This window comes from Mus musculus, chromosome 12 (assembly GCF_000001635.26).
Source record: "Mus musculus strain C57BL/6J chromosome 12, GRCm38.p6 C57BL/6J".
Taxonomy (NCBI): domain Eukaryota; kingdom Metazoa; phylum Chordata; class Mammalia; order Rodentia; family Muridae; genus Mus; species Mus musculus.
The window spans coordinates 117,202,489-117,215,204 of NC_000078.6; the positions used below are offsets into that span (position 1 = coordinate 117,202,489).

The 12,716-nt window shown below is 46.6% G+C and overlaps 1 protein-coding gene across 2 annotated transcripts in view; it reads left to right on the plus strand.

Moving 5' to 3' along the window:
• Ptprn2 (protein tyrosine phosphatase, receptor type, N polypeptide 2) overlaps window positions 1-12,716 on the plus strand; it is a 792,473-nt gene that overhangs the window by 716,794 nt on the left and 62,963 nt on the right. For both annotated transcript variants that reach the window (XM_011244019.3, NM_011215.2), the window contains one exon: window positions 9,368-9,515. In XM_011244019.3, the coding sequence (XP_011242321.1) occupies window positions 9,368-9,515 (148 nt within the window). The remainder of the gene's footprint in view (window positions 1-9,367; window positions 9,516-12,716) is intronic.

Below are 12,716 nucleotides of genomic sequence, written 5' to 3' on the forward strand. Positions count from 1 at the left end.
GCCAGCTCTTAGCCACGTAGGAGGCTTCTGCTGACCAGCTTCATCTGCTCTGCCACTCCCCGGGTCACTAGGATAAGAGAAGCTTGGCATTTCTCTGTGGTTGCCTGGTTCTTATAAACATTCCACGAAAGCAATCTCTAGGCTGCAGTCGGAAGAAAAGAGCTCCCCAAAGGGCTTCTACTCCTCTCATTTCTTTTAATCCCACTCCTCCTTCTCAGGCTTTGTATGGAGAATCCAGAGACTGAATTTTAGAATGGTGTGTCTCTTTTCATTCTCAGGATCCTGGCGAGGACACACCCTCACAATCTTAGGCCTCATGGGGTCCTGCATGTTGTAGTGGGTGCGTATTTACACCACAGCAGGACAAGTTCCGGCCAACTACAAGACAACCCATCCCCATCCTGTCAAAAGCAGAAGCAGCACATGGCAGGCAGGACAGGCATTCTGGGAACAAGATGGGCAGGGAGGTCATCCGTACCCTTGGTGCTGCTCTGCCTCTTCATTTTTATCGTCCTTGGCTCCTGTTCCAAGCACATCTCCTCCCTTCTGTCCACTTGACTCCCTCCTTCCCTGGCTTTCCCACATCGCTTTGAATTTCTAATTTTGAATATTTATCATGCTTGCCACATTTTACTAACAGACAGCCTTTAGAAAATGCCAGCTGCAGATCTATAGGTCACCAGCAAGCGTTACCTAAGGAAGCATGTGCCACCCCTCCTTAATACCCACCTTAATACCGTGTCTCTATACCCACGTACATGAGGCGGAGGCAAGTAGCCATACCTGCTTTCTCCTGCATCTGTGCGGATTCTTGCTGAACTTCAAATGTTTTACTTTTGGAATTCAGACACTTAACAAGAATGTTTCCCTTTAAGGCATTAATGAAGACAGCTGACAGTGTTTATTTTTAAAGAAAAAAACATAAAAAATAAAAAAGGTCATCAGTTTCCCTCAAATGGCATGGAAGCAGCTTACTCCTTGTTTTCAAAAGCATTAGCCTCACTTGTGACTTTAAAAAAATCAAACCTCACAGTCTTGTCACGAGGTAGGAAAATGTAAATGGATGGTATTCTTCCACAAAAGGTCTGACTGTAGCATCAGTAAATTAAAGGGCATTGTGCCGTAATGGGCTCCAGGGTAGAAACAGGAAGGGCTGGAAGCAGAGCTTTCCTAGGACTAATTGCTCCAAATCAAGCTCTCCGAAACTCAGCTTTTAAAAACGGCCTTCCCCTGAGGTGGGCTGATGCTTCCTTTATTTTGCAGCGTCACTATGCTTTGTGGGGGAAGCTTCTACTTGCTCTCTCTGTTTGATCCCAGAGGCCTCGTTTAATGCTGGCATCGATGTTCTTTGTGTATCCTGACTAGTGAAATGATACCAAGTGGGTCCTGATGGGCTTATTTCCAAATGCTCCTCTGTCCTTTTGAATATCTGTGTTGTAAGGAATGAGTTTATTGTCATTATTCAACTTGATACTAATAACAAATCTTTTCTGGGTATCTGCTTCCATGACAGTGAGGGCAAAGAGCCACCAAGGTAGCAGTTTCTGTGACTTCTAATGGGCCAGGCTCAAGCCGACCCCACTAGGCTCCGTCCAGTTGCTACACAGGGTGCCAAGGCGACTGTCATGTGTGGGTTGGAAGCAACACCAGGGATCCCTAGGCATGTACCTAAAACTCACATGGCCTCTGAAGGCCCCTTGACCACCGCTCCAGCCTTTCATTATGAGTGACAGAAACTTCCTTGCAGAGAGTAAAATGTCCCAGTTCCAATGTCAAGGTTGGCTTGTTGCCTGTAGTCACATGATGCTTAATTATAACAAAAGCATGCCAAGTGCATCCTCAGGAAGTATCAACATCCAGGAGGATAGATGTCCTCCCTCAAAGACTAGAAGTCAGTGGTCTTGAAATCTTAGTGGAGATCAAAATTAGAAAGATGTTGACCTAAGTCCTCCTAGACATACACCCTTCAGATCCCGAAATCTCTGTCAAGAACACAACACACAGCTGAAAAATGAAGATGTGCCACCTAGCATTCACTACAAAGCCTGCTCACCATGAAAACCAGGTTCCCTAACTAGCTTCTCAGAAAAACCTCCAAATTGTAAGCACCAGATCCTTAAAGTCAGGGTGGGTCTTACCAACAAGGCTGGCTCCATCTCAGCCTGTCTGCTTCTCCCCTTATCCTGTGCTTTCTCATTCTTCTGTATGGAACCACCAGTAGAGCACCCAAGGTGAGCTTCAGTACACCGGTGCGCATACATTAGTTTAAGACGCCTCCCAGAAACCAGAGACCCAGTGCAGACTGCATCAGTACAGGACATGTTAGCTCCCAGATGAGCACCCTCATGGTGTGCATAGAGCAGGATGCCTGTGGTGTGCACAGAGGAAGTTCCCCTCACATGCATTGAGAATAGCTGTTGTGTGCATAAGGTGAAAAGGTCCCTGAAGAAACAATGCCTATCTGGGGTTTGAACACAAAGGAGGTTAAAACCAGTAGAGTGTTTTGTTCAACCATAAAGAATGAATGAAATCATGCTATTTGCAGGAGAACAGATGGAACCAGAGACAGTCATGGTAGGCAAAATTAGCCAAACCCAGAAAGATCCCACAAGCATTCTCTCATACATGGAACCCAAAAGTAGTAGAGGCCCCCTAGAGAGAGGAAAAGTAGGAGTGGGAACAAGAGAGGGTGGTAGTGGTGGGTGTTTAAGTAGAAAAGAACATGTTAGAGAAAAAGACCTTAGATGTAGAAGTGTTGTGGATAAAAGCTTTCATAGCCATTGCTATGTCTCCAGATAAAAGGGCTGACCTTCAGTTGGGGCTACAGCAGAACGCTGGGACAAGAGCCCTGGTTTACAAATGTCTCCTGGATTCTCCTGTCAAGAATGGAAGAGACAGAACAGAGATCTAGAGTGAGGCAGTATAAATAACTTGTCTAAATAACTTACATTGCTTTTATTTTCCCCTCAGAGGATTTGAAGGGCACCCATCATCAAAAAAAAATTTTCATCCATTACAGAACCTTACAGGAAATCCCAGGTGACCCGCAAACACTCTTTCCATGGTAGCCGAGGTACCAATATCCCCTGGGAAAAGGTTGGTTCCAAGACAAGTGAGAGCTGAAAGGAAGCAGGGAGTGGTGCCAGGCATAGGCTTTCTTTAAGTAGACTGGTGTCAAGATGGAACCAGGAGATGGATAAATCCCAGATCATAAGTCAAGAAGGACATGGGGTGATGGAAGATTCCAGATCAGAGGTCATGGGGAGACAATGGCAGACTCAGAACTCATAAAGGCTCAAGATCATAGGATAAGAGGGTCATAGGAAGTGATTACAAGTTATAGGATCACAGGACAGTGTCCTACTTAGGGTCACTTTTGCTGTGATGAAACACCATGACTAACGCAACTTAAGGCGGAAAGTGTTTATTTCATCTTCCAAATAATAGCCCATCTTCTAGGGAAGTTAGTACAGGAACTCAAACAGGGCAGGAAACTGGAGGTAGAAACAGATGCATAAGCCATGGAGGATGCTGCTTACTGGCTTGCCCACATGGCTTGCTCAGCCTGCTCTCTTATAGAACCCAGGACTACCAGCCCAGGGATGGCACCACTGAAAATAGGCTGGACCCACAACAAACCAAGGCTAGCCTACTCTTGATGGTTTTAAAAATGAATTACACTTTACAAAAAAAAAAATCAACACAACAGATCCACTCACATTTCGGAAGGGTTAGCTACCTGTAGTCAATTGTGGCCTGAGAACATTATATAGAATATTTAATCACTGGTAAATTTTAAATGCACAATCTTCAGAGTGTTACGATGGAGTCTCCAGCCTTCCCACTCCCTCCCAGGGCAATCATGCTCTTGTCCAGGACATCCCTGTTGAACATGCTGCCCACCTGCTAGCCGCTTTCTTAATATCAAATCAAACGCCAAGGTACCATGGTGCCGTGTTCAAGTAAGCATTATTCCACTTAGTAACGGCCCAAAGCACAAGAGCAGAGCTGCCAACTAGAGTGTGTCAAAAAGAATCTCCCACATGCGTCCTTTCAGTGAAAAAGTAAAATTTCTCAAAGAAGAAAGAAATCAAGGGTTAGGGTTCCTAAGACCTGAGTTGTTGCTAAGTTGCCACTGTTAAACTCTTACTGGGCTTAATTTACAAAATTTATGACAGGATTATTATAAACAATAGCATTCTATACAAAGAGCCCTGCAAGACTCAGGCACCAACTGGGGTGTTGGAAAGTGTCCCCCAACCCCAGGTAAATACTCACACTGATTGTGAAGAAGGAAGTACAAAGTGGGCGTGGTAACACAAAGGCCTTGACCTCTAGGACCTCTTGTCCCCCTAAGGCAAGGTCAGCAGTGAGTCCTGGGACCAGAGAGACTAAGGAGATTGGGGAATTCCCAATCAGGTTTTTAACTTCTCTAGGATCGGGTCTCCCGCTTGTATGAGCAAACCTGGTATGGGCATCTTTTTGTTTTAAGCAGGAAAATTCTATCATGTTGTGAATGTTCAAAGCCTAAACTATAGCAGCCAGCAATAAAGATAACCAAAACAAACAGCAACCACAAAAGCAACCAAACACACAAAACTTAAGCCCTCCCAGGTGCCAGGAAGAACAGAATTCAGTTTGTATTTGTGTTTCCTTTTGTTCTATCCTAATTTTCTACTCATTTCCTTTTGTGATATTTATGTAACTAAAGTTACAAATAAAAAAAACACCCTTAGGATTAGGAGGATGATTCTATAGGTAAATTGCTTGTCATACAAGCACAGGGTCTTCAGTTTGAATCCAGCAGTCACGTGAAAGCTAGCCATTGTGGCATGTGCCAGAGACAGGAGGATTCCTGGACTCACCCGCCAGCCAGTCTAGCTGAATTAGTGAACTCAGGATTCAATGAGGAGAGGCTAAAACAATAGGGTAGATGGTGGTAAGGAAGACTCTGGACATACACCCCTGAGCCTTCAACCCCATCCACACTCACATGTGGACATGCACACACACCAAACCCAGAGTCTCCCACCACCACCCAGTCCTCACACCTATACTTATAGGACATCCCAGGAAACCAGCTACACAGCTACACAGGAAAAACTGGTCTTGGCGAAAGCAAAACAAACAAAAAGGTTGTTTAAGTGGCCATTGTAAAACACTCACAGCTGAATGCCCACTACAGAATAAGTATAAATACAGTTAAATTTTAAGTCCATTGTCCTGGCAACCAGAAGCTGCCTGGTCTAAGAGCACTGCCCAGCCGATCCTCGTGGCTCCCCCTGCTCCTCCTGCAAGAGCTGGCCACAGGAAAGAACGATTTTTTGGTTTTATCTTCACTGATTAAAATGTGTTATTTCACTATGAAGGCTGAGCCTCCCCACAGACTTTTTATCACAAACCACAAAAGGGGAAGAAAGACTCCATATTAATTGCTGCAACCAAATGATGGACAGAAAACAACTTAAGGAAGAGTTTGTTTTGGCTAATGGTGTGAGGAAGTATTCTATCAGGGCAAGAGAGGCATGGTAGCTGGAACAAGAGGAGCATGGGCTGGTTGCTCACATGTCAGAGGACCAGAATCTCAGAGTGAGTTTCTCTTTCTCATAGATATACCCAGAGGTATACCTCCACCTCTGGGTGATTACATCCAGCCAAGGTAACAGTGATGCTAAACCATCAGAAAGCCTAGAATGTGGCTGGTAGGTGTGACCATCACTTCATTAGTAGGAAAATGCTGATCAAATAGAGGCATACAGGACCACCTGGTGAGCAACACATGCCAGGAGAATGAAGAACTTACCTCAGATTTATTATAAACAAGCTCATCAATAAATGACTTAATTCTCAGGAGGAAAATGACAGTATCGAGATCTACTGCTTCCATCTGTCCCTCCACCCAAGCTGATGCCCAGAGCTCAGGCTGCATCAAACTTAGAAGTTCAAATGAACTTGCTGTGACTCCATGATGAGGCTGATTGTGCAGTTTGAAGAGCCTCTGCGGTTCGTGTGAATAGGACTCAGACATAGGGTACCTGGGACCAGGTGATCCAGCCAGGGCCTGTCACAAGAGGCATTGTTTTGCCATGGAAAGAGCTTTTGCTCATAATGGGTTTCCTGAAAGAGGGTGGGGTCAGGATCTCTACCCAGAACCATCTGTACCTGCTCCTGATAGGAAGGAAGCAACTTCAGACTCTGAGATCGTACACCTAAGGGGGCTGCTGCTCAGTCCCTACACCAGGCCTGGACTCAATGACCCTGCCAGATTTCCCCAAAACAGAAGTGTTACACTGTGCTAAGATGTCATCCTGTCTTAAAGAATTGGTGCAAAGGGCCATCGAGATGACTAAGCAGGCCTAGAGATCTTGCCATGCAAGCCTGATGACCTGAGTTCACGTCCTGGAACTCACAGAGAAAGGAGAGGACTCCCAGAGGTCATCCTCTGACCTCCACATACACACTGTGGGATACTTACACACACTATACGCATAATGAATAATACATAGTAGAAGAAAGTTTTAACGGTGTACAAAATACACCATTGATGTTCCTCAAGGATTATATCTGCTCATTCTGTGCATTTATTTGTGTTTACACATTTACACATATGTATTCATACATGTATTTTGTGTGTGGTATACATGCATGTGTGAACTTGTGAGGGTGGATACCAGAGGTGGATGTTGGGTCTCTCAGTGAACCTGGAATTTGCCAATTTTGATAGACTAGGTCTGGCCAGCAAGACCCCAGGATCTGCCTGTCTCTACCTTCTAGGATTAAAGGCTCCCACTGCCCCTTTGACATGGATGTTGGGATCAAACTCCAGCCCTTCATGCAAGCTTCCATGGCAAGCTCTTTAACAACTGAGTTAAAGAGCTCATTTCCCCAGACACAGTCATCTCCAAGGAAGGTGGCTCTTGCTCCATTCTCTAGACCAGTGGTTCTCCACCTTCCTAATGCTGCAACCCTTTAATATAGGTCCTCATGTTGTGCTGACCCCCAACCATAAAATCATTTTGTTGCTACTTCATGGTTGTCGTTTTGTTATTGCTGTGAATTATAATGTAAATATCTGATCTGTGATCCCCAAAGGGGTCATGACCCACAGATTGAGAATGAGTGCTCTAGAGGGAGCCTCTCAACTTTGCCCAGTTTCATATCTTTCTATTTCATGGACTCTGACTCCATGCTGGAGGGTCCTGAGAACCAGCATTCTGTAGAAAAAGTAGATAGTGTAGTCTGTTGAAACTCAAGGTGCAGCCATTTGCAACAGGGGCCTTCTAAGCAAGCTACCTCAGTACCCACCACCACCAGGCCCTGCATTTCACCCTTAAGAGTTTCTTTTTTGGTGCTCACTGGCTTCCAGGGCATGCAGCCACAGGGAGGTGGCACAGCGGGACACAGCTAACCTCTATGGAGATCCTTGTATGCTTTTGTCAAAGCTTCAAGGAACAGTTGAGTGAGCTTCCTTCCTTCCTGGGTAACCAGGAACAGAGAAGTTCCTGCCTCTGCCTTCCACCAACCTGTCACCTGGAGTAGGTGTTAGGGGTAAGATTGACTGAGAGGACTTTCAGCACTTGGGTGTCAGTGCATGGAAGATGTGGGTAATAGCAATGGGTAGAAGTAACAGGAAGGATGTGAGCCCGTGGCCGACTATTGGGTGCTGGCTACTTTGTGCTAAGAGGCCATGTGTGTGCAGGCATGCAAGTATGTGCACGTCTTTTTTCTTGTGTGGACACACTTGAAAACATATGTCTCTGTGTGGCATATAGCAGATTAAAACCCCATAAATAGGCTGGCCGTGGCACACACCTTTAATCCCAGCACTCAGGAGGCAGAGGCAGGTGGATTTCTGAGTTCGAGGCCAGCCTGGTTTACAATGTGAGTTCCAGGACAGCCAGGGCTATACAGAGAAACCCTGTCACAAAAACAAAAACTAACAAACAAACAAAAACCCAAAAACCCCATAAATAGGGCTGGAGATACAGCTCAGTGGTAAAGTACTTACCTAGTGAGGAAAGGAAAGCTGAACGGCAGTGGACGATACTCTGGACGACAGGACTACTGAGCTACAACAGACAATACTCTGAGGGAAGGGATCACTACATCTTACAGAAATCAAAACTCAGCTGGGTTTGGTTCTCCAAGCATCTTTTCTTGGAAGTCTCCCATTTCCAGAGTGAGTGGGTTGGGAAGCTGTGCAAGCCACACGGTGTCTTTGTGTCAGGAAATGGTCTTTATGTCCTCAGTCACCAGTAGTAATGTATGCTCACTGGCAAGTACTGGGAAAACTAACCCATGGCTCTAACTCTGCTTCCTCTGATTTGTGTTTGGTTAATGCTGGACAAGTTCAGATTTCAGCACAGATCTTAGTAACTCCGGGTATCAATGGTTAAGCTAAGTTCTAACTCTAAGGAAAAATAACTTCTGTGTAGAGCCCTATGGGAAAGAAAGGCAGGCCCACAGCTGTGGGTCTGAGTTCCCTGGCTCTAGGCTGATTCATGAGGAAACACTGCCCCTAAGATGGCTGTCTAACAACCATGTTTCCACATGTTGGCATATGTACTAACAGTGCACATATCTTCCATGTCAAAGTGTGTGTGTGCCTGATGGATTGGTAGCACCATTTGAGAATACCATAACTCCTCATTAAATAGGAATCCATGTGCACTCCACCCCTTGGAAAGAGGGGAAAGAGAAGCTATCTTTCTCTCCCTGAACCCCTTGGAAAGTGGCTCAATGCAGGACCTGGTGGAGGCTATGGTTCTGGTTCAGCCTCTACCCATAGGCTGTCCAGCAGGACCCTGGCTGGATACAAAGGGACTTGCCATATAAGCTGTCACTTGCAGGGATGCATCCCCAGGGTTTCTTGGTAGCTATGTATCACTATTTTCCTCTGTAACACCATTTGATGTGTGTCTTTCTGTCCCTTGATTTGAGAAGTGATGTTCTCAGGGAGGTTTTTCAAGCACATGCATCCCAGCTGCCCATGCTCATAAGCTTCCCATGGTTCCATGTGCATGTCTCCCTAATACTGCTTCTTCTTGCACCAGCACTCCTTACTCCTTAGCACAGCCACCTGGCCCCTGAGTCCTATGTCCGTTCCTCCCCATCCCAGGTGTATATGACACCCCTATAGCAGACCCCAGTACCCCAGTTGGACATATTTTCTTTGTACACTTAGCCTGTCAGGGAGCTACCTGCCTTCTCTAGATCACCCTTGCTCAAGTATACTTCATAATTACAGGCTCAGTGCTTAAGTTCAGTCCCCAAAAACAAAAGCTGGGATAATGACATACTCCATGCTTCCAGACCTGGCCTTGCCAGTCCTAGATCCCACACTCCTGACTCTGTGTGTCCTTTTCAGGCCTACATGGAAGACCATCTGAAGAACAAGAACCGCCTGGAGAAGGAGTGGGAAGCACTGTGCGCCTACCAAGCAGAGCCCAACAGCTCACTTGTGGCCCAGAGAGAGGAGAATGCACCCAAGAACCGTTCCCTGGCTGTGCTGACCTGTATGTATCTAGCTTGGGTGACCTAGCAGGGGGAGAGGAGGTGGGGACACCTGGCTGTGATTTACTCTGCCCACCATCACAGTCTGCAGAGCCCCAAGGTCTACTCCGCCTCTGTATGCAAGCCTGAGCTCCCAGACTTGTTTCTTTCTATAACTGCCCCAGCCCCAAAAGTCAGACTCCCTCTTTGGATGCCATGGTAGATCACAGAGAGTGCCTGTTGGGGACAGAGGAACCCTAGTGGGAACTATCCCTATGACTGTTTGCTCTAGTGTAGGAAACCTATGGGATCCTATGGTCTGAGAACATATGGGGCTGTAGGAACGGGCATGGTCATTAGCATAGAGTTAGGTATTCCAACTCAGTTTTAGCAGTGGTCACTGGTGTTACTGGTACAATATTGCCACAGACATGGATGGCTCACTCTACCTGGGTATCACTGTTGTCCTGAAGCCACTCCAGTAGAGAACAATTTAGTTTCCTATAATGAAAAGATATACTAGGTGGACATGCAAAATACAGAACCCCTGGTGTAGGAACTGGGTGTGTACATCTTTATAGTACCTGGCTCTCTTCCACATCACTAGCCAGGGGTATCCATATGACCTAGGGAAAGTTTGGACTTTGACTGACAATATGAGCCCACCCAAGAAAGGCCTCAGCAATCAAAGTCTTCCTATATAAATAGACACTTGACAAACATTGGTCTGTTCAGAGATGATGGATACATGTGAATAATTCAGCTACTCTTCTACCTCAAGACAAGAGGTACTTGTCCATATTTCAGACATAATGTATTTTGCTATCTCTGTTCTGAGAGCCTGGCGAAGCCATGCTGGTCTCAGGTTAGCATAAATAGAGCACAGAGAATGAAGATCCATGCTGAGATGCCAGAAAGCACCTTGTCATTGAGCCCCCACCTGGGGCTTTGCAGCCTGCAGGCCAGGGACATCTAAGGGCTCTCTTCCAAATAGCAGAATGTTATAGCATCCCCTTCAGTCAGACCTCCTTGGCTTCTCCTTAGAATAAATGCAGGGGTTTGGGCTAAGTTTCAAGTTATGTGCTAAAGTCATGCAGAGCAGTGAGCCTTTAGAATTCAGGTTACCCACCTACGTGTCAACATTTCCCAGAGAGAGAGAGGCTGGTATTCTACCCTCTGCTTCCAGGGGGTGGGGTGGGGTGTCCAAACATGTTCCCCTTAGACAGCTATGATTAGGAACTTGTAGCTTACAAGTTTTATATTTAGAAGAAAAGCAACATAGAGCAGGTCCCACCAACAGCCAGGCTTTGTTAAACACCAGCCATGTCAGAGACTATTGACAGGTGCTAAGATGCCTGAGTACCAAGCCACTGTCCCTGTGCTATGGTAGAGTTGTGATGGATAGGGTAAGTTGGGGCCAGGGAGCTGGGCTGGATAGAAATGGGATGAAGGCATCTGACTGTGCTTCAATTTGAAGTCCGCTCCTCAGAACATGCCCTCCCCTAAGAGGCTGGCACAGGCAAACAGTTGGTACTACTATGGTAGCCAAGGGGAGGACCAGGGGCCCTTGGGCCTCTGTGACAGACAGATGTTCATCCCTGTCTGTCCACACTAGAGTGAGGCAAAGAGAAAAATGCTTCCAGGAATGCCAGGAACATGATTGGTACCAACTCCTGGTGCCAACCAATAGGACTCTGCCACCCAGCTCTCAGCTGCACCGAGTGTGAAAAGAGTGAGTCATTGGAGGCCAGGGTCACTAGGGGACTCAGTTTCTCCAGCTACCAGAACCCTGGCCTTAAGCATTAGGGACAAACCATTGAGCAGTGCCCTCTAGCTGTGGCTTGCTGACCTCTGTCCCAAACTCTGGGGAACACCCTTCTCCTATCCTGCTTTGCTATCTCTCATTAAAGGAACTGGCCCTGCCACAGAGCCAAAGAATGCTGAGAAGGGTTTTTCTCATGTTGCTCTGTTTATAAGCGTGCATGCTGAAAGCCCACCACAGGAGCGTGAGTGGCAAGATGGGGATTCAGTTCCTCAGCCCTCTGTACTTCCTGTTGGGGTGTCCTTTGGCATGTAGGCACAAAACAGAGCTGTCTTTCACTCTGGATGGGTTGCTTTGTCTCCTTTCTGTGACAGTCTCCGGTCTCTTTCATCTCTTACTTTCATCCAGGCATTCAGGCCCCCAACCTCCTGATCGCCCCTGCTCCAGCCTTGTAGTTCACACCCTCACCTATGCCTGTCATCCTTCCTAGTAGCCCCCTATGCTTGCTACCTGTCCCCATGCTTTGCAAGCTTGTCCCACTCCTCTGCCCTTGAAGAGTCCCTCACACCCTTTCTACCCACTGCTTCTTTGCTGGTGTGGTTCTGTCAAAACCCAGCCAAGGCAGTCCAGCACTGGGCCAGTGAGGTGGCAAGGGGCGTAGCAGAATCACAAGTAGGAAGGCCAGGGACCGGGTCCCCATAGCCCAGCCTCTCCAACAACACCATCAAATTCTCAAAGAAGCCGCAGCCCACACTCTCTAGGCACCAGGCCAGCGTGTGACTGTATCTAGTTGCATTCTTTTGGAACTTTAAAGAATCCATAGGCAGTTTTTGTGCATAGTTACAAAGAATTATGCAATACTTTGTTGGTCTGATTTTTTAGATCACCAGCAGGAATATAATGCTGTTTTGGCACACTATATTATAAATAAATGGAAAGAAAATTTTGTATCTGAATTATGATGAGAGAGAGAGGGGCAGAGAGAGAGAGAAAGAGAGACAGAGAGGGGGAAAGGGAGAGAAGGAGGGAGAGAGAGGGAGATGGAGAAGGAGAGAGAGAGAGAGATTAATTGATTGATTGATTCTGAAGCCATAAGCAAGAATACTTCTTGGCAAAAAACCAAAGAGAACAAAGAGTTGGATACACAGGTGTGTGGCAAGGTCTAGAATACAGAGTACTCTCCTGTCTCATACCTGTGTAGTGTTGAGAAGCAACTTGCTATCCTAGGGGGTGAGCTGATGTGATGTGTAGCCAGCGTGCTCCCTATGATAGAAGGAAATCCTCCCAGGTGCTCCTTCCCTCTTCAGTCCTAGGTTTCCTACACAGAGAGAGTACTCATCTACATTTGTATGGGACTCACGTGGCCATGCTGGATCACTTCCAAGTTGCCATCAGAATCCAAGGATGTTTCCTTACCAGTGGCTGTGAGCCCCGAGGTGCCAGCCCTGCCCAACCATCCATG